The sequence below is a fragment of the Eutrigla gurnardus genome (assembly GCF_963514095.1).
Source record: "Eutrigla gurnardus genome assembly, chromosome: 11".
Taxonomy (NCBI): domain Eukaryota; kingdom Metazoa; phylum Chordata; class Actinopteri; order Perciformes; family Triglidae; genus Eutrigla; species Eutrigla gurnardus.
In genome coordinates this window covers 26,167,628-26,189,669 of record NC_139925.1, presented here as the reverse complement: position 1 = coordinate 26,189,669, position 22,042 = coordinate 26,167,628, and the positions used below count along the sequence as shown (strand labels likewise).

Below are 22,042 nucleotides of genomic sequence, written 5' to 3'. Positions count from 1 at the left end.
TGAGTATGAGTGTGTGTCTGTGTGTGTGAGTGTGTGAGTGTGTGTGTGTGTGTGTGTGAGTGTGAGTGTTTGTGTGTGATTGTGTGTGTGTGTGTGTGTGTGTGTGTGTGTGTGTGTGTGAGTGTGTGTGTGTGTGTGTGTGTGTGTGTGTGTGTGTGTGTGTGTGTGTGTGTGTGTGTGTGTGAGTGTGTGTGTGTGTGTGTGTGTGAGTGTGTGTGTGAGTGTGTGTATCTCATATCCTGTCTTTTTGTTTAGTCAGTATCACAGCGCTCTAATGTGGTAGTTCTGGTTTGAAGGTAGGTCTGACGGGGACCTACACGTAAAGGTTGAATGACGTCAGCAACGGGTCCAGTCAGTAGGGAGACATCAGCATCTCCTCCCCACAGCTCTGCTGCTGGTCCTCGTGCTGCTGCTGCTGCTGGTCCTCGTGCTGCTGCTGGTCCTCGTGCATCTAAGGTAAGCGTCCTGCTTCCAGCAGCTTGTCTGACAGCTCCAACTTCTCCGCCGTTTCTGATACACGGGAAGGATTTTCTCCAATTTACTGACCCGTGTGTCCCCCGCAGGAGGACTTATCGTCCGGTCCGTCGTCTCGCTCTTTTCGGGACCACCATGGGGGGATTAGACGCGCTTCGGCAGTTTAGTTTGATCAAATGGCTCCGAGAGGAGAGACAGTCGAGGAAACTGAGTCTCTTCATTGTGTTCGTGGCTCTGCTTCTGGACAACATGCTGCTGACTGTGGTCGGTAGGTGAACTCCTGCATCTCAGCTCTTACGTGTCTGCAAAGTTTGGGGTTTTCTTTTATGCTTTTTTTTTTTTTTTTATCAGCGCAACAGGTTCACCGAGTCGTGTAAATACACTCAGCCGTGTTCTGTCGGAATCAACCCTGCCCTCTTGTGTAAACTCTCAACATATCATTATTGTTAGCAGTAGTATGTCTAAATTATAGTGCAAGTGGCAGGTCGGCAAACAAGAATTAAAAAAATAATGATTACATTATTTGAATTCTTAATTTAATTAACTATTTTCTTTCATCAGCTTCAACATCCATTCATTCATAATTAATTCATACATGAGCTCAGTTCATGTATTAAACGCCTTCATCTGAGAGATGATTATGCTAATATAGTCCCTCTAGACTAAATGGTGTATCCACCTGTAATATAATCGATATTACAGCGCGTATTGATCGCCATTCTGTTATGTATTTAACTCAAGCACACACACAAGCCTTGAAACACCTCCTTAATTTCTAATTTACAATCATCTCCTCACTTATTCCCCCAAAACATTCACATCATTATTGCAGCGTACATTAACGTACATAAACGTTGAAATGAATGGGCTCCGTTTAGTTTTTATGACTGAGAGCAGCTTTAACACTTCACTGCTGTCTTCAATCAGATCAGTCCATGCTGGAGCCCATATAACCATCAACATTCACCACACAGACCTCCAGCTATTTGCAAGGATTTTTTTGGGCAGAACTGACTCTGTAACAGATGGACGCATCCTCGTCTAATTGAAGAATGTTATCAAGATCCTGAATTTACTCCAAACAGAAAAACAGAAGATCTTGGCACTTGATGCAGAATTAAAATGATTTAAATTAATCTGTTGTTACTTGCAGCCGTTAAATACTACTGTTTTGTCACTGCAGTATTCATAGATTATATTCTTATTATTATTATTATTATTATTATTATTATTATTATTATTATTATATGTCCAGTATCAGAACCATTATTTGGACATTGTGTGGATGACAGCATAAACCACGAGCATATTTCAAATGGAATGATTATGTATTAATTAGTCTTTATTTCACACACGCACACACACACACACAAAATGTAAAAATAATTCATAGTTATAGTTATATATCTGTGTTGCTTTTGCCAACCCTATTGATTTAAAATATCTAGGATTTTGTGTTAGTAACCAACGCCCAGAATTTAAATACTTAGTACTGTACACTTAGTTTAATTGCCAGGTTTGTCGTTGTAGGATAAAAAAAAGGAAACAAACATTTATCTACAGGGTGTGGCATCCGTCCATATGAGGAAACAGGAGAGTACGCTTGTCTCTTCCAACACCAACATTCGCCCGTGAGCATATTCCTGCCTACCCACGTCATGTGTAGTGCTGTATTACTCCTTAAGTTCCATTCAGCTATATTAGATGGTCTGGGGCACCCCTTGGCCTTTGTCCTGACAATGAAAAGGCAAAGTGTTGCTCCCAGCTTCTTCGTACCCTCATTTCCTGTCAAATAAAGCCTTAAAATTCCCTAAAAAATGCCAAAAAAATGAATGCCAGCTTTTCGCTGACTAAAACATAAATATCTATATTCTGGGATGAAGCAGTGATGGTCAGCCTTGAAAAGCTGTATGTTTTTAATGGTACCAAAAGGAAACAATCTAGACATAATCTGCTTTTTTCTACAAATATTTACACATAATTCAGCTTCAATGCCTGAAACTTCTCCCAACACCCAATTCAGTGGAGGTGAATGGAATCTTTCATGGTGCTCAGAGCTTTGAAAAGTGACAAAAACCATCCGTGGCTCAGCTACTCTGGATGCAGCTACACTGGTCTGCGGGAATCACGGCCACCCATCATACAGATGTTGTTTGAAGATTTTCACCAGAAGACACAGCGAAAACTTGAAGAAAAAAATTTAAGTTAAAGTTTTCAAAATATCTTTCAAGTCATTTCAAAGTCTCTCAAGCTAGCATCCTTGCTAAACCGAAAATATGATGAAATCAACTCAAATGACACAATGACCTCAAACAGTATCACATTGTCAATGTAAAGGCACATCAACGAACCTTAGTCCCAAATGTGAGGATTCTCACATTTTGAATTTTGATTAATTCAAATGTCAACATTACGTTTGATCACCACAAATTAATTCCATTGACTTCCATTGGTTTGGGTGGTGGTAGCAGTGATCTTGTCTAGTGTCACACAGGAAGCGAAGGCTCGGGATCAACAGGAGGAAGGAAACCAGACTTGACTTCTCCCCTTCCGCTTTCTGTGTCTTCGTTCTGAAACTCCCTTCCAATCAGGAAACAGCAGAAGCAACCTCAGAGCTAGCAACTCTGGCAGCGGCATGCTCCAGTGATGTTGACTTGACCGACGTACCGATCCGTTCCACTTCACACAAGCTTCCTGATATTGTTTTAGAGCTACAGAAAGCTAGCAAACCGTCAGTGTTTTAATGAGTCCAGTGAGCTCCTCCAGAGCTAAAGTATAGACGGGCTTCACCGCTGGGTCACCAAACATCAAATTATGTTTTTCTTTTGTTTTTATAAACATCTCTTCACACAGTCCACATACTGTATGTTTTTAAGGTTTTATGCGTACTTTTCTGTAGTGGGGAATCAGACATGTTAATGACAGGGCTCGACCTTCCATCCAAACGAGTTTCCTCCCAACGCTATTTTGCTGCCGAACCACAGCGGCTTCCCAAGTTTAGCAACGCCCACAACGATTGTGATTGGTTGAAAGAAATACAAACCAGCCAGAGTGTTTAGGCGCGTTTCCAATCATGCATGCGCATGCATTTGCCTCGCAAAACCAGGCATTCTGGGAAAAAAACGTCACAAATGCTGGTGATAACTTCCCTTTGCGACATGTCACATGCCTTTAAAAACTTGCGGTATCTCCAGGGTACCTCCCTCCGCATGCTTTTCTGTGCAGATGGTCTCAAATAAGTGCGGACATAAGACACTCCCCTCAACGTTGCCCTAGTTGGTTAGAATTACCACATGGTATTTTCCACGTGAGAAAATTCCTCAGCCTCCGTCAACAAGGGGAGTTCAAATGCCTTGGCTCAAATTCGTCAGCGACGAAGAAAGCCAGCGCCACTGGGTAGACCATATTCTTTGTGCAAAGTCCGTGAAGTTTCCCCTGGCTCGGCAGTTTTTATTATGTGTATAATTATCAATAAAGTTTTAAAAAAAAAAGTCTGTGAAGTGCACCTGTGTCCGACTTGACGTGGTGGGAACTTGACGTATTATGACGAGTTCCGGCAGATCCTCTCAAGTCTCGTGCATACATAGGCCCAAATGCATGCGATCTGAAACGCAGCCATTGTTTCCCTGATCCCGGAGATGTGATATACTGTATACAGTATATCACATCTCCAGGCTATAGCCAGACCCTTCTACTGTGGAGAACCAGTACCTTCTACTGTGGAGAACCAGACCCTTCTACTGTGGAGACGGGGTTGGCAAAGCCAGATTAGGGCTGAACCAACTAAGTGAATAGAGGCCACTGGGGCTCAGTGACAAATGTGCGTGTCATTATTTTTTTTTTGGGGGGGGGAGGGGGGGAATTGGTAAAATAAATCACAGTGGCATCAGTCTCCTCTCCCCTGTTTGTACCCGCTAGTTCCCATCATCCCCAGCTACCTGTACAACCTGGACGAGTCCACAGACGTGGCGTTGAAGAACAGCACCATGTCTCAGCAGGGTCCTCCACCAGCCTTCCACAGAATCGTGTCCTTGTACGACAACACCATCAGGTCTTCGGGTGCCAACAACACAGACGGGTCTACGGACCTGGTCACTGCGGCCCCTGCGGCCCCCGCTGCTATAGAGTTGCCCCATAATGCCTCCGATTGCCCCCAGACCACCAAGTTGCTGGATGAGAACGTCAAAGTGGGAATGCTGTTCGCCTCCAAGGCCACCGTACAGCTGATCACCAACCCCTTCATTGGGCCGCTCACAAACAGGTAGGGTTCCTCTCTTCTGGCAAAGCAGGTTTTCAAATAGTCATGAAACTGAAATTGACTGATTCCTTTATATGGACCACAAGTTTCCATTTTTTGTGTCACTCAGCAGGACCTTCAAACTAATGTATTTCAGTTAGAAGTAGTAGAAGTCCTTTCAGTGACCAGCATCATGCTCTTGCCTAATGGTTACTTCAGAAAGCTTTTTTTTTTTTACTGGTGCCACTATCCCTGTTGCTGTTGTAATATGACAAAGGTCCCTACCGTAGGACTAATAAAGGATTTTCCTAGGTTATCTTGTATTAATTTTAAAATGTAAGGGGCATATTACAAGGAACGAACTACAAATGGTTTGTGGTTGACATGATGATGCAAGAAATGTTAAAGAGAAGAGTAAAGAAAAGAAAGAAAAACAGTGAAGAGGAAATTAAAGCAAAATAACAGAGGACAGAGTGAGAGTATTACAGTGTGACACAGTTCCTTTCAGGACACAGAGGCTTCCTGCTCGCCCAGGGCCAAAATTGTGGTTCAAATTTCCTCTTATATTTGGAAAGCCAGCCAGAGGTCGACACAGAACAACATTTATGGTCTTATCTGATTCTACATCCAACATAAATTTGAGAGAAAGAGCAGCAACGGGTTCAGGAGGAAAATCAAATGCTGCATATGGCAATTGATTCGGTTCAAAGCGGAGTATCTTTTATCTTTATAGTGACGTATTTCCAGTGAGACGGGACCGGCAGGCAGAACATAAAGTTGGGAGTTTTATTTGATTAGCTCACGACCTCCTCTCGCTCTGTGATGCTCAAAGTTTTATATTGATTGATAGAGGATTTCATGATATTATCGGTTGAAATTGTTTGGTACTAAGCAGGAATCATATTTTGTTTTCCAGGAATTAAATAAATATATATTGGATTTTGATATAAAAACACCAAGAACTATTTCTTTGGTATTTGTTAAACATAATGTTCAATAGGTGCAAAATATGACCAGGGATGTGATCTAAGAGGGTTAAAAAGGCATTTTTCATTCAGCTCGCCTGTATATAATGTTGGTGTTGAGGGTGTAAACCCATGTCAGCTACAACAAATCCAATCCAATGAATCAAATGCAGCGGAATTCCTGATTATGTGTGATTGCATTTGTGTGCATGTGCATTTGTCTGTTTTCATACATGGATGGATGAATTACTTAAATTTCAACCAACATAGCTGATGGGATGGCTTCGTCCCATTGGCTTGCCTTTAGGTAACTTAGAAATAAATACACAGCCTCTGTAAGAAAGTATAAAGTATCTAGTAGCCTATACGGCTGGCCTGTGTATGTGGTTGCATCATTGCAGATCACATGACATGTTTGAGCTCCATTTGAGTAAAATGTTAAACGTTTGATTTGAAAGATCTGCAGCATTATATGGTAGTTCATTCATTAGTCAGTATTTTAACCACAGTTTTTATGAAGTGAAATAGATGAGCCTATGAAGTTGAAAGCACTTCCTGTTTTTCTGGAATCTGACGTACCTTTTTTGTTACTTTACTCTGTTAAAACAAAACATACCATTTCTGTTGTAAAATAAATAATTCGGAGCTTCACCTAGCGTTTTGCTGTCTATTAGGGGGGAAGTTACATTGTTGGCTACAGCTGCTGTCCTAACGCTAGCTACGGCTGTGCTAACGCTAGCTACGGCTGCTGTGCTAATGTTAGCTGCAGTGGCTGTGGGGGATTTGGCTTTCAGGCTCTGATAAACAGTGAAATCTTTAGCTTGTAGATCCACCGTATTCTGTGTGTTCTACACGTTTTGACTAGAGATGAAGCTAAGCATTACAAACTATTGGGGCCCTAGTTTCGTAGACTAGGCGTAGTCAGCGCGCAGCGCACGTGCGCCACGCCGACAATTGACTTTCAAAATCAAACTTTCAGTGCTTGGCAAGAATTCTGGAATCACTGATGAATAACCAGCTCAAAGCATTTCTCTCAAAACTTTCTTGAGCCACCAACAGTCTGTTACTCTAGTTGTGAATATGGATAAGAGCAATAAACGTGCTGCTGTTGACTTGTAATATCGCAGTGTATCAAAGCAATAGATGTACCACAAGGATCCCTGCTGGACCCGGTCTTGTTGGTAATTTATATTAATAATATTATTGTTTCTCTGACAGTTGGCTAATGTTCAAGTCACGGCCTTTCCAAAGAAACATTATGTATAATAGTGTGTTGGGTACCAGGATGTAACGTTACTATAACAACAGGTCTCTCTGTGTGTTGGGTACCAGGATGTAACGTTACTATAACAACAGGTCTCTCTGTGTGTTGGGTACCAGGATGTAACGTTACTATAACAACAGGTCTCTCTGTGTGTTGGGTACCAGGATGTAACGTTACTATACCAACAGGTCTCTCTGTGTGTTGGGTACCAGGATGTAACGTTACTATAACAACAGGTCTCTCTGTGTGTTGGGTACCAGGATGTAACGTTACTATAACAACAGGTCTCTCTGTGTGTTGGGTACCAGGATGTAACGTTACTATAACAACAGGTCTCTCTGCGTGTTGGGGACCAGGATGTAACGTTACTATAACAAGAGGTCTCTCTGTGTGTTGGGTACCAGGATGTAGCATTACTATAACAACAGGTCTCTCTGTGTGTTGATTACCAGGATGTAACGTTACTATAACAACAGGTCTCTCTGTGTGTTGGGTACCAGGATGTAACATTACTATAAGAGCAGGTCTCTCTGTGTGTCGGGTACCAGGATGTAACGTTACTATAACAACAGGTCTCTCTGTCTGTTGGGTACCAGGATGTAACGTTACTATAACAACAGGTCTCTCTCCTTCTTTCTCTTCCTGCTGATAAAAAGTTGCTGGATAAAACACATCAGCTAAGCTATTGTTACATCAGTAGCGGAACGTAGCTAAGTTAGCTAGCTAGGTAGCTAGCAAGTCAAGCTAATGTCCATGTTGGTGAGATACGTTGTGTGAGACCAGAGATGTAGTTCACTGAGCGGTTTCACACTAAACTAAATGATTCAACGACAAACCTACGACACTCTGAGACTTTCTGGACTTGCTTTGGTTTCAAGTGTTATTTTGTAGTCTTTCTGTCTTGTGTTGTCTAGTGCTTGACTTCCTGTCTTGTTTCCCTCCTTATTTCTGTCTCCCAGCTGTGTATCACTAGGCGCGTTTCGAATCATGCATGTGCATGCATTTGCCTCGCAAAACCAGGCATTCTGGGAAAAAAACGTCACAAATGCTGGTGATAACTTCCCTTTGCAACATGTCACATGACTTTAAAAACTTGCGGTATCTCCAGGGTACCTCCCTCCGCATGCTTTTCTGTGCAGATGGTCTCAAATAAGTGCGGACATAAGACACTCCCCTCAACGTTGCCCTAGTTGGTTAGAATTATCACGTGGTATTTCCCACGTGAGAAAATTCCCCAGCCTCCGTCAACAAGGGGAGTTCAAATGCCTCGGCTCGAATTCGTCAGTGACGAAGAAAGCCAGCCCCACTGGGTAGACCATATTCTTTGTGCAAAGTCCGTGAAGTTTCCCCTGGCGCGATAGTTTTTGTTATGTGTATATAATTATTAATACATTTTAAATAAAAAAAAAAAAAAAGGTCTGTGAAGTGCACCTGTGTCCGACTTGACGTGGTGGGAACTTGGCGTGTTTATGACGAGTTCCAGCGGATCCTCTCAAGTCTCGTGCATGCATAGGCCCAAATGCATGCGATCCGAAACGCAGCCATTGTCTGGTCAGCCTTGCCTCTTGTTCTCCCCAATCACCATAGCCTGCCCTTGTGTCTCCACACCTGTCTGTCGTTGACCTAATCAGCCCTGTGTATTTAGTCTTTCTGTTCTGGCTTTGCTTGGTCGCCCTGCGTTATCCCGGATGTGTGTGCACCTGATCTGTCCTGCCCATGTTTTCTGGTCTTGTCTACGCCTTGGATTATTGTTTGTAAGTTTTTTGTCTATGCTTTGGATTCTTGTTCTTTTTCATAGTTTTTTGCCTGTTTGGCCTCCCTATGTTTTTGGATGGTTTTTTTTTGTATAGTGTTTTTTCCCCTGTGGTCTCCCTGAGTTTTTGGACTTATTTAAATATTTTTTTTTTACTGCATTTGGGTCCTTACCTACTTAATTCTGAGTACATCCGTGTTTTTGCTGAGCAACACCAGAAAAAAAGGAAACATTGGCCTAGAACTTTCTACGTAATTTACAACATTTTACCACATTGTCCAGATAATAGCACCTCCTCTCAGAAACGTTGAACCCGGTCCAGGACGAGCAGCACACTACAATGTCACAACACTTTTCAAGGTTTCCCATCTAATGTTTCCTTTGATAGTCTCTGGCCGGATCAGGGTGCATAATGTTAAACCCAATGAGGTGCGCTTGTAGGTCCCATCTGCAGACAGGCCAACCTAAAAAGGCGCCTCCTTCGCAGACGTGATGTAACCGCTGTTTGCGCTGACCTCCTCGTGAGTTGAGATGCTAAGCACTCTTTCATGTGAGAGGACTCATGTGAACTTGGCTTACAATGAAAGGGCGACTGCAATTAACAGCTTGTTTGGACACTATTACTCTGGGGAAGTCACGTACGGTAACATTTCAAGTGTATTGTGTGTCCTCGCGTGGGTATTGTAATTTAGCATTATTGCTGTTGGATAATTAAAAAGCTCCTGTGACAAAATTGTTTCTTACTATGTGTTACTTTCTTTGACTTCATCTTATTGGGATCCTGGTTAGTTTTTATACATATAACGGGTATAGTAATAATGCAAAAAGTATTTGCCTTGTTGCCTCACAATAAAAAATAAGGGTGGGGAGGAATAGTTTCAATTTAGTGATACATGGACACCAAGTATTTTATTATATAAACTGTTAATATTGCTATGAATATGGCCAAACCAAAGATGGAGTGTTGGTCAATATGTCTGCTTGACTGACAATTTTGCTGCAATAAAAATAATTTCCCACATCAAGTCCCATGGGCAACAAGTAGCAGGTCTTGCTGTTGAGAACTTTCTCTTAGCACTTTTAAAAATGTACCTGTCAACTTAAGCCTCTTAAGCCAGTTTCTTCTGGCTGTAAATGACATACACATGTGGAAAGACATTGTTTAATTTGACATGAGTATGAATCATTTTGGGCTTAATTGTATGTCTATAATCTATATAGTATCCTTTAAAACTGAACGCCACCTTAAGAACTTAACATTTGGTCATGCATTTCAGAGAAAATATGAAAAAATACTATTGAAGGTTAAATTTTACCCAAACTAGATATCAAATCACTACCTAGCCCACTAATAATGTAAGAAGATTATATCTACAACACCCAGAGTGCCCCTTTGTCCACTTGAGGATCTGGCTTGCAGAGGCGTGACCGGGTGTCATTGCTTCACCAGCCAAGACTTCACAGGTTCCTTTGGGTTCCAGGGCCATTCAGGTTCACAAACATTCATCAGCAGACTACACCTCAGCAGACTCATGATCATATTCATGAAACTGAATCCTCGCTCACATTCAGCACTGTTCACGGATATGAGAATTTTAATGAGTGTGTTACGCCCCAGCCTAGAGGCAACCTGAGCGCAACATAAAGGTGCTCTACTCCCTTTTTCCCAACCCCCCAGCAATGACAAAACACGTGGATGCAGTCCAACACAAATTTATTAAAATGGTAGCTTGACTTCGGGGTGAGCACGGCCAACAAAACAAACGGAACTCTGTAGTGGGAATTTTGGATGTTTGTACTTTATAATCAGAATATTTGTCAGGCTGACTCGATCCGCATCTCCTCATCTGACTATTATGCTATGACGAAAATGAATGCCTGTTTGTAGATGATATGAACATGAGTGCCACATTGACATAAGATAATTTCAGGACTATGACGCCTGTGTTCTGTAAATCTTGACCTTGCCTGTACATCTTGTCTTTGTAAGATAGGACATGATCGGTCCTTTGGTTCCTCCTCCTTAAAAGGGAGATTGTTGTTGGACTCAGGGTCGTTCCTGCTGAGTCTGAACCTTTGCATCAGAAGGCAGGGGTGAACCTCCTCTGCAGATTGGAATACTTAGTGGAATAAACCTCGGAGAAAAAGCAGATCCTGGTTGTTGATCTTTATTGGGCAGATTCATTTTTCCACAACAACTCTTATTTTATAAACTAGCTTGCCTACCAAAGGAAATAACGATAAAAGAAAACACAGGCTTCTTACCTGCCTCCCTAACAAAACACAAGAGAAAAGAGGTTCCCAAAACAAAATGGCTACTCACCCCTACCTACCCGGACTGCTTTTTAAATAAGCCACTGTGGGCATCAAAAACCAAAAATCACACGCAGAGAAGGAAATGACTCTAATCACAACAATATTCTCAATCACAAATAACAGTTCCAATGACAGCACGGTCTGGCTGGGAGTCAGCAAAAAGGGGAGAGAGGGAGAGGGAGAGGGAGGTCCTTGCTGGAGACATCCTTTTAAAGCTGGTGCCATCAGCTCCCGACCAATCACCACCTGCACAGAAACACAGAGAAAAACACACACACAACGGAGCAGCACCTCCCTCTGGCAGGGAGGGTTAACACACACACACACACACTCATATGTCCCATGGACATAACAAGTGGTACAAGTCTTCAGGCGTTCCTCCCCATAATGCTCGTCTAAAGCCACAGGCCAGTTCTCTGGATTAAGCACTTTAAATCTGTTTGAGCCAGTGCTAAACAACCAGTCCTCCAGGTTTCCCATTAGTGGCTAAAGGAACACTGTAATAGCTGCCTTGTCTTCACAATGGTTGTTAGGGGGACACCACAAGTGAGTGTCAGTCCTCTTTCTTGCAAAGTGAGTGACAGGTGTGCGATTACCTCTAATGTGTCACACATCAACCCTAAATCCCACAGGAACTCTTTTGTCTCCATGTTGGCCATCAGCCCATAAGACCCCACCCTGCAACCCCCGCCTCACTCTCACCCCTTGTGGCGTCTTCAGATGCAGCATTGAAGTGGCGATGCAAAGCTTTATGGGAGTCCCATACAGCCTTTTCTGTTCTGAAGCTGCTGGCTGCCCATCTCACGTCGAAGATCCTCCCAGTCTTCTGCAGATGAACTTCCCGTTCACTGCGCATGCAATGCATGTAAACTTTGGCCATAAAAGATGTGAAATTGTTCATTATATTTCTGTGTTTGACTGTCTCATCCACAGCCAATTTTAATATGTCTTCTATGTCTATTAGGGTACATCTGCTGTAGACGGGTAGCTGCCTAACATGGCACCATCACATGCAAGAGCAATTAAGTTTGCCTTTATGAAGCTTTCACCCAGTCACCACATCTGGAGGCCTTTTGCAGACTGTTTGTTCAGGTCTCATTTGATGGGCACAAGTGTTGCAGACTCATCAATCATAACTCTGAACTTAGTCTTTCGGGAGTATGTGGTCCACTATTTTCTGTCTCGTCCTGTTGCTGTGTGATCGATGATATTTTTTGTATTCCAGAAAGCAGGTGTAACAAACTCTGGACCTAATCCTGATCTCCGAATTGACCAACTCTAAGGTTTCTGAGGATGTAAACTCTGAGTTACGCACGTGCCTGCCGACTCTACAAAGCCATCATCAATGGAGCTTCGATACTACGATTCACCATGGCAACCAGGAGAGATTTTTGTAGAGTGTTTTGTAGAAGACAAGCTCATCCTTGGAAAGCAGAGTAGTGTAACGGTTAGGAATGCTGACTATAGCGCAAGGGGTTCAAGTCCTGCAGTGCACGAGTGAAAGTAGCGAAATGTACAATGTACTATGCAAAGTGTCATGTGGTAACTTCTGTTTTGGCACTATATGAATATAATTAACTTGCTGTCATCTACGGGTTCAATTGTACTGTATGGTTCAATCAGTTCACTGCAGACAGCTGATTCTTTTGGGTTAAAGTTTCCAGCAGAACATTTACAATAAAGAAACAGCATTTGAACATCATGAGAAACTTAGCATCTGATATAAAAACAATAAAAAAAAAAACCCAATAACTAACTAATTATCATGTATATTGTATCATATATGTATATGATAAATGGATTGTAAATATACATTTTAATTGAATGTTTTCTGGGGCTTAATTTGTATTTTCCTCCACTTCTCCTTTCCAAGTTGAGTGGCACCGAGGTTCCGAGCACAGATTTCAATATTTCGGAAGAAGCGTGGATGCTCCAGCATTAGTGGCACACAGCTCAAAAGCAATATTTAGTGTCTCAGATGAGCACTCAGATATGCTGTAACTGAGACAAGAAACATTAGTGGTTCTTAGTCACCTTCCCTCTAGACAGAGGACAATACAAGGCAAGTCAAGCATGTCAGGTATCTGTGTGGGATTACAACAGCAGCTCTGATGCACATGGCAGCATTTATCATTGAATGAAACAAGATGTTGTCAGGCTAACAATTGTTAATGGCAAGAATGTGTCATGCAAATACAGGATTTGCTTTGTGTTCAAGGCTTCACAGATACTTATTCACTGTGCGGTTTATTTGGGTCACTAGCTTCTAACATTGACTTCTGTTAGGCCCCCCTACTTTATAATGGGACAATAGGCTGGAAAGAATGAATGGCAAGATGTATTTAATCTCTATTTGTCTAGACATCTCAAACTAATTATTGATATCTTTTTTCTCTTTTCCTCTTTAGAATAGGATATCAACTTCCCATATTCGCTGGCTTTTGTATCATGTTCATCTCCACTATCAGTAAGTTCCATTCAGCGTGTCATCATTATCAGAAAATCAGTCTGCTTGCATCATCTTTGTTTATATTTCTGTTCTTCTCTGTGTGTGTGTGTGTGTGTAGTGTTCGCCTTCTCGTCGAGCTACACGTTGCTGTTTCTGGCCAGATCGATGCAAGGCGTTGGCTCCTCCTGCTCATCTGTGGCTGGTATGATGTCCTTTGCTCTATTCCTTCTAGTCAGCTTATCTGAATACATTATGATACATTCACAACAGATATTGAATCTGTTGCATTCTGGGTTGTTTGTAGCCTTAATGTTGCCAGGCGTGACAAGAGGTGAAGACCCCGGTCCTGTCATCCAATAGAAATAGGGTATACTGTACGTCCAAAGAAAGACGAGTTATGACATCAGTATAAAATGCCCTGCTTTAGGCACTCGTTTAGAATCCTAATGTTGGGTATTGAAACAAAACAACTTTAGGTTTAGGCAACACAACTATTTGGTTAGTTTGGGTTAAAATAGGTATGTTTGCTATGTCACTTATTGGTTGAAACAAAACCCCAAATTCATCAGGTTTGGTTAGAAAATATCAGGAGAGGAGCGAGAGAGGGAGTTAATCAGGTTTGATGACACAGTGAAATGCCTCTATTTTTCAATGTAGTCTTGTGTATTTGGTTAAAGTGATGGTTTGGAGTGAAATGCACTCTAGGTAATTTCCACCACGACATCCAGCCAAATACCCCCTCGGAAGCATTTTTAGCGATGGTCAACATTGGTCAAGAGAGGGCTATCAGCCCCTATGTGTACTACTGCAGAAGTTTGGTAACATTCCATGCATTATTAGTGGGGTAATTTATGAGATATACAAAATGTACAATCGCGCTGGTACTAAGCCATTCGGCTGATAGCGGCTATCTTGACCAATGCTGACCATCGCTAAAAATTCTGAGGGGGTATTTGGCTGGATGTCATGGTGGAAATGACCTAGGGTGCATTTTACTCCAAACCATCACTTTAACCAAATTCCAAGATTTTACTCTTTGACTAAAATGATGTCAACACAGAAGTAATCCTTGATGAAAGAAAATAAATGACTATGATACACAACTGTCATGTCAATATGACGTCAGGCTAAGTTAGAAATAAATAGGCCATTATGAAACCAGCTACCTCAGCACTGATGTCAGCGCCCAATAGTCCTGTACAACTCATGTAAGATTTGCTCCTCTTCATCAGTATTGATTGTGTCTACATTAAAAAGTACATTGCAAATCTGTATAAAAAGAAGTTTGTAATTCAGGAGCTGTTCATCTGTGTGTTTCCAGGGATGGGGATGCTTGCAAGCGTCTACACAGATGATGAGGAGAGAGGCCACGCCATCGGGGTCGCCCTGGGAGGTCTGGCATTGGGAGTGTTAGGTATGTATATAGGCAGCTGTGGCTCAGGACTTCAACCAGAAGATCGGCGGTTCGATCCCCGTCTCCTCCAGTCCACTTGGACAAGATGTGGAACCCCCCATTGCTCTTGAAGACGGTGCTATCTATAGCCCCTTGTAGACTACCTTTTCGTTGCGGGGGTATTCCGCTGTAATTCCGCCCCGTCGTCAGTCTTAATGAGGCAGAAAGGCGTAACAGAATACTACGTCTCTGAGATGCCAACGGAGGTCGTCACAGAGCCGCATCAGAGGAGAGAGGAGTCGAAACGGTGTTCTATCTAAACGCTCCGAGCACCCGAGGCAGAAAAGACGTGGCATAGTGAAGACGCGTTACCAGGGCGACACGCCGCCGGTACATTTAACGAGCTCAAACGTAGATCTGAAGAAGCGTAGAACGCCGGTAGTTGCTTGTACGAGGCCGCCGTTATACGCATCCACATGTTTATGATGCAGCAACTTCACTTGTTGAAGAGTCGCTTAAATATGCAAGACGAGCAAAACTTCACCTTTCTTAGTTGTTTTGATGCAGCGAGCTAATCAGATTTCCAACGCTCATTGAATACATCACACGGCCGACGAGTCCACAAACGAGACCGGGGCTGTGCAGTGTTGTCTCACTCGTTCCGCAATGCCGGGTGTTATCTTAACACACACGAAGTTCTATCTAAACACACGAAGTTCTATCTAAACACACACAAAGTTCTATCTAAACACAGAGACACACAAAGTTCTATGTAAAGGCAATGGTTCATGGCATATTTTGACTCGCCTTCCCGCCACTAGCGGTGGAACGTCCGTCTAAAAGGGGCTTATGTGTGAATGAGCACCCTTTCCAGTTGCAACGTGACCTCTCCTGGACGGAAGCTACAGTGGTTTTAGTTGTCCACTGACCCTCCAGTGTCCTCCACAGTCGGACCCCCGTTCGGCAGCGTGATGTATGAGTTCGTGGGGAAGACTGCTCCGTTCCTCATCCTGGCTCTACTGGCTTTATTTGATGGAGGTACAGTCACATGGTTTCTTGTCACTATAGCAGCATGTTTCGATATGAAAGACTTACATTAAGTTGTGTCTTCACAGCTCTGCAGCTCATTGTTCTTCAGCCCACCAAGGTGGAACCAGAGGTGAGTTTGTTTGCCTTCGGGATTCATTTCCTGAAGCTCCTCTCGCCTCATTAAGATGCCGTTTACAGCTGCAGAAGACCATTTTTATGGCAGGGGGCAGTAAATACAGGAAGTGGGAAGAGAAACGGAGAATATGGATGTCATCCGAAAACAACCACACTCTGCTTTTACTGAGGATCGAACATGTAACGTGGTGCAAAGTACTTTACAGTGTCATTCACACGAGCATACAAGGACTCTCAGGGAGAATAAACATTCAGGATCCAACCTTCAATCCGCTCATTAACTTGAAGCAAAATGAAACTGGACAAGCAAACTTGTCAAACCATTCTTCTCTTGTATCCGAGTCTTCAGAAGCAGCCAACATAAAGTATCTGTTTTGTTTCGCTGTTGTTGGTTTTATTTATTGCATTGCATTTTTTATTTTTCTTCCTTTGTATCATCTCTTTTGCTAGTTTATGTCACTGTACATGTTTTCACATGTTGTGTAATCACTTTTTCACACAATCTGTTAAAAAAAGGAAATTTGAAAAATAAGATTGATAACTGCAGAGTGTAAATGTAAAAAATAGATGTCAGCCTCGTTCGTCTGTGGGTTCGTCAGTGTGGACTTTCATTGTAATGGTGGTGTCAGGGTGCTGGAGGCAGGTAAATGGTATGGGGCCATTAGGCTTATAAAGAGTGGAAAACTCTTGACAGAGGCTTCAGTTTCAACACTAATTAGTGACTCCTTCAGAAACCAGAGAAAGGATGCTGCTGCTTTTCTTTTCAGCATGACGCATCTCTAAACCAACCAAACCGTGACTAAGATCTCCTGATGGGAGCTAACAGCACAATCCCTCTCTGGTCATTAGCAGATTATTTCACCTTTTCAATATCCGTCTCATCATGCATTTTAAAAAATACCCAGAGGCCTGCTCCAACATTTTAATGTTGGAGCAGCTTTCCAACATAGAAAGGAAGAATAAAATGCTTTTTATCAGCAGCAGATTCTGCTGAGATGAGTTCTGGTCTCAGTGTTTTACCAGTGGGTTTGTCTGAGAGCGGAGGTATTATTATATTGTGTTTCATATAGAATGATGTTATTGTGCCTTTGTGCTTCACAGAGTCAGAAGGGGACCCCGCTGTTCACTCTGATGAAGGATCCATACATTATAATCGCAGCTGGTAAGAAAATAACAGCAGCTCAGTCGATGTGAGGAAACTAATGTCACCCCACTTAGGAGCAGCTTCAGGGGGATATTGCCTTTTATCATGGTGCTGGGGAAGGAGTGGGGAGAGAAATTGACCCAGAACTCCTTCCTTTTTTCTTTTCTTTTTTTGTCTTCTGGTTTGTTGGTCAAACACAAAGCTGACAATTGATTTGTTGGTTCCACAGCAGGAATATGGCTTGGAATTGTGTTGTGAAGTGATTGCTGCGTGTCAAAGAGGGTCATCTATCGGCTTTGTAGAAGAAAACACTGTGAACACTTTCACATTTTGAATAGAATAATGAAATAATAGTAATAATAATAATAATGGATGTGTGTGGAACATTCCAATCCACATTAACGTAGCAGGAAGTTCAGAGCAGCGGCCATTGTGTATCGTGTTGCCATCGTTGTTTTGGGCCACTTGGGTCTTTCTCAATATTTAATACTACGTCATTAACTCTGGATGCTGCATAGTAACATGGATATTTTTCATTTGTGTGTCCACCATGTAAAAGGGATTGGCACTGGTGTGGTGCTGAGCAACACAGGAAAACATCTACAATTGGTGTCCCTGTGCATGAAAGCAGTAGATTTAAATGAGCATTTCATGAATGAGACTGGGTTGTTCCATCGCACAGACAACAGAGAAACACGAATCAACATCAGCATCCCAGCATCCGTCTGAAGCCTCGTACCCTCGTATCGGAGCAGCTAACATCTATCTAAACAGAGGATGCATTGAGCTGCATTACGATGCGTTCAGGCTCTGTCCAGTAGCAAAAACTATTGGCTGAAAATGATATCCTTATCATGATGTGTTCAATTGTAATCTTGTAAAATGAAATTGAGAGGAAGTGAATAAGAAACAGCACAGTGTCATTTCTGTGTGGATGCAACACTAAACATGTCATTGACCTGCAGAGTGACGAAGGAAGGAACTGGTGTGAGCACAAATACAACTGAGGAAAACACGCTTAGATCAGGACAGAATCCCAAGATTCTGTTTAGTGTCTTTCTGGATGTGGCCAGGAATTAGCTCATACATGTGGTCATGATGAGGTCCTCAAAAGTAGGGTTAAACAAATGTATGTGGCAGGAAAATTGCATTTGTGTGGGAGTTAGCCTTTCCCATCTCGTCAATGACTGTGTCAACGCAGTAACAAAGAGAGCAGAGCGTGTTTGTGTGTGTGTGCAGGTGGTGCAGGTGGTGGAGGTCCAATAAGGACCAAAGAACAAAAACAGACCATAATTGACACGGTGTCCACTTATCCTCAATCTTCCTCCCCAGGTGCCATTTGCTTTGGAAACATGGCCATCGCCATGCTGGAGCCAACACTGCCGATCTGGATGATGGAGACCATGTGTGCCAGGAAGTGGCAGCTAGGTATTTAAATATATATTTATAGATATGGAGCTCTGTTCAGAAGATACACGTTATGAACACACAGTATATGTTGTAGTCCTAGAAATAGGAGGAAACATGCTGTTTTAGTTGACAGTGTCTGAATTGAATCCAAATTCAATAATATGTTTCTTACTGAGGTCACAGTGACTGGTTGGCGTTGTACAAGACTAGTGTTGTGTTACTATTGGTCCTTTAGATTTATAGAGATACGGTTATAGATGTATACAAAAACACTGACTTCTATTCATTACATATATTATACATATTACAAATTGAAGTAATCCATCAGAGAGGATAATATTTAGAGAACATTCCATGATCGTAAATGTGTCCCAGGTTATTTCCCGTTGTAGGAAAGGTCATGACGTCATCGTGTCAGAGTTTGGAGCTGGTGTGTAAACTTTCCGTTCGGTCGACATTGAGGACGACGCCATCCTTGACTCTCCTGTTCTGACCTGACATTTTAACAGGTCATCACTCCGGATGGCAGAGTCATATGTGGTTTTGTTCATTGTTAACCGGCGCTACCAGGGAGTTGTCCACGTGTCTGTCGTCGTTAACCCTTTCACAGTGTGTTTAAGGGGATTGTTACATTTTGGTTGCCTAAAAATGTGTTATTCAGCGTAGGGTTGACTTAACTCCACCCTCTTATTCAACTTCTGGTTGGTTCTGGTATTTGGAGCACCTTCCATATATTTAAAAAAAAGGCTATGCAGAAACATATTGGCATTGGTTCTCTATTGTTTGAGAGCGGCGGTATTTATATATATTAGTGTTTCATATAGAATGATGTCATAAGCTGAGTCAGAAGCTTATTGTTTCATAACTTTTACAAAATATTTTGTAAATCACTGCACCACATATTCTTCTGACTCATTTACATAATAAATATATTTTATTTCATTTTTTACTTAGTGACGTGGCGTGTCACTCCTACATTCTGCTCAATATTTTCTATCTGGAGGCTTCCTGCAGTCTCTGCTCTTATTAGTTTGTTCCCGTTGGTTGTATATGAAGTCTAGCTCAGATAAAAAGCCTGAGTGGGGAACAGGATATTAGGGTGTCATGTGCTGGCAGGTGGAAAGCACAAGTCTTCATCACAGACAATGGAAGATGTACAGCAGCTCAGTGATAGAGATCTGCTTATCTCCCCACACCTCTCTCTCTTCCTGTGTGTGTGTGTGTGTGTGTGTGTGTGTGTGTGTGTGTGTGTGTGTGTGTGTGTGTGTGTGTGTGTGTGTGTGTGTGTGTGTGTGTGTGTGTGTGTGTGTGGCCCAGGCGTCGCTTTCTTACCAGCCTCCATCTCCTACCTTATTGGAACCTACATCTTTGGCACGTTGGCACACAAGATGGGGAGGTAGGTGGAGAAATTATCCTTATCTATTCTCTCTCTCTCTCTCTCTCTCTGTGATGCCGTATCTGCTTCCGCTCCTCTAAATGAGTTTTCAGTGTTTTAGTGTTGGAGGCTGGCTGCTTTATTGAGGACTTGATGAGACAGGTTACACGTTGGGGGAGTAACGTCTGTACGACCAACACAATCTCTTGGCAGACCGTGAAATTATGATGGAAATGGAAATCTAGTGATTTGTGTACAAATTAGTAATTTGGGTACAATACTTATAATCTTTTTGTGTTGCTGAGATTTAAGACAATACCAATGGAAAGTTAATTAGCATGCTGGTTCATGGTGGGCACATAACTTGAATAATCCACATGACTATCCAACGTCCAGAGCTAGTGACAAATGATAAAATATTGAGAAAGACTTGTTAAAGGTGGATGGTCTAACAACACAGGACTTTCAACCACGAAACCAGTGATGGACACTAGAGCTGTCAATGTTCCTCTATTATACTATTCAAATTTCATTCCATATATTTTTCAATATTCAAATATTTAATGCTCAAATGCAGCCTATTATTAATATTAACTACACTACACAGGTTTATACGTTGCCAATGCCTTTATCGGCAATGTGGTTGTTTTACTTCCTGTCCACTAGAGGGCGTTCCAAAAACATTACCAATAAATATGTTGAATTACCAACAGCTGACAGCTTTCTAGATAAGTAATAATTAAGAAAGTAAAACAACTACATTGCTGTTCTCCTGGTGACGCTGTGTCCCCGTTGCCATGGCTACGCCCTCCTCATCTCATCAGCTCTACTTTCACGTTCTCACGTACATCCTGCTGTCGGTCTCGTTCCAGATGAATCAGCTGATGGAGACGCGGGTCGATCTAGCTAGCAGTAAGCAGCATGGATGCATCTTTGTCATCCGTCCATATCTTTGTTTCATCTCACCGAGTGCTGCCGGCGGTTATCTCCTATTTCTGATAGTGAGATTGTGATTCAGAAAACTTTATTGTTCATCAGACTTCAGGTGTCAAAAGCATCCGTTTATGTGGGTAGGCCAAGGTGAGGAGGCCGAGAATTGCTAACGTTAGAAAACCTGTTTCTAAAAAAATTAATAAATAAATAAAAAAAACGAATACTAATTTTAGTGTTCGAATAGAAATGATTTTTTTACTTCTTAAATTATATTCGATTCCCGAAGTTCATTTTAACAGCCCAAATGGACACCTCATGTCCCAAAGTGTAAAAAAACTAACGTTTTAATTTTGTCTTTAACACACATTAGTTTTATGGTCTAAACCTAAGTTGGTTTTGTTGTCTAAACTAACATTGGTTTTGTTGTCGAAACCTAACGCTGGTTTTGTCTAAACCTAACGTTGGTTTTGTTGTCTAAACCTAACCTTGGTTTTGTCTAAACCTAACCTTGGTTTTGTCTAAACCTAACCTTGGTTTTGTTGTCTAAACCTAACCTTGGTTTTGTTGTCTAAACCTAACCTTGGTTTTGTTGACCAAACCCCCTAAATTTAACATGGTTTTGTTGTACAAACCGTGCTGTGAGATGTTTTTTTGTTTTTTGACGATGTACACAAATCACTCGATTAAAATGTTGAAAGACTATGAAATTGGACAAATAACAGGGACAATACAGTTTGTGTATTATACTTTATAGCTTTAGAGCCTTGATACATTGATTTGTTCATTCATCATTTATTTAGTTCCAATACTTTTTAAATCTAAGGTAAGTGTAATTGTAATACATTTACATTTAGCTCAATTAGCAGACGCTTTTGTCCAAAGCGACTTACAATAAGTACATTTTTCAAAAGAAAGTAACCACAACATATCATTGCCGATAAAGTAAGAGCTAAAAAATAGAAACACGTGTTAGGTCCTCGTCTGAGTAAAGTAGTAGCTGTTCAGCAAGTATACCTTAAGAACAGCAGTGCTATGATCAAAGTGCTATAGGTAAGAACATAGAAGTGTTATTTTTTTTAATACACTACTATGTTTGTTAAATATAACTGAGGAATAATGCAATGTTCAACCTATGACGATAAATATGGGTTATGTGCATGTTAAA

The 22,042-nt window shown here is 41.8% G+C and overlaps 1 protein-coding gene across 2 annotated transcripts in view; it reads left to right on the top strand.

The window, feature by feature from the left end:
* The first annotated feature begins 325 nt into the window (after nucleotides 1–325).
* slc18a2 (solute carrier family 18 member 2) overlaps nucleotides 326–22,042 on the top strand; it is a 33,413-nt gene continuing 11,696 nt past the window's right edge. For both annotated transcript variants that reach the window (XM_084021653.1, XM_084021654.1), the window contains exons 1-11: nucleotides 326–456; nucleotides 564–742; nucleotides 4,393–4,735; nucleotides 13,418–13,476; nucleotides 13,577–13,660; nucleotides 14,780–14,872; nucleotides 15,800–15,889; nucleotides 15,967–16,010; nucleotides 17,117–17,177; nucleotides 18,492–18,587; nucleotides 19,887–19,965. In XM_084021653.1, coding sequence (XP_083877779.1) covers nucleotides 610–742; nucleotides 4,393–4,735; nucleotides 13,418–13,476; nucleotides 13,577–13,660; nucleotides 14,780–14,872; nucleotides 15,800–15,889; nucleotides 15,967–16,010; nucleotides 17,117–17,177; nucleotides 18,492–18,587; nucleotides 19,887–19,965 — 1,082 coding nt within the window. In that variant the 5' untranslated portion in view covers nucleotides 326–456; nucleotides 564–609. The remainder of the gene's footprint in view (nucleotides 457–563; nucleotides 743–4,392; nucleotides 4,736–13,417; nucleotides 13,477–13,576; nucleotides 13,661–14,779; nucleotides 14,873–15,799; nucleotides 15,890–15,966; nucleotides 16,011–17,116; nucleotides 17,178–18,491; nucleotides 18,588–19,886; nucleotides 19,966–22,042) is intronic.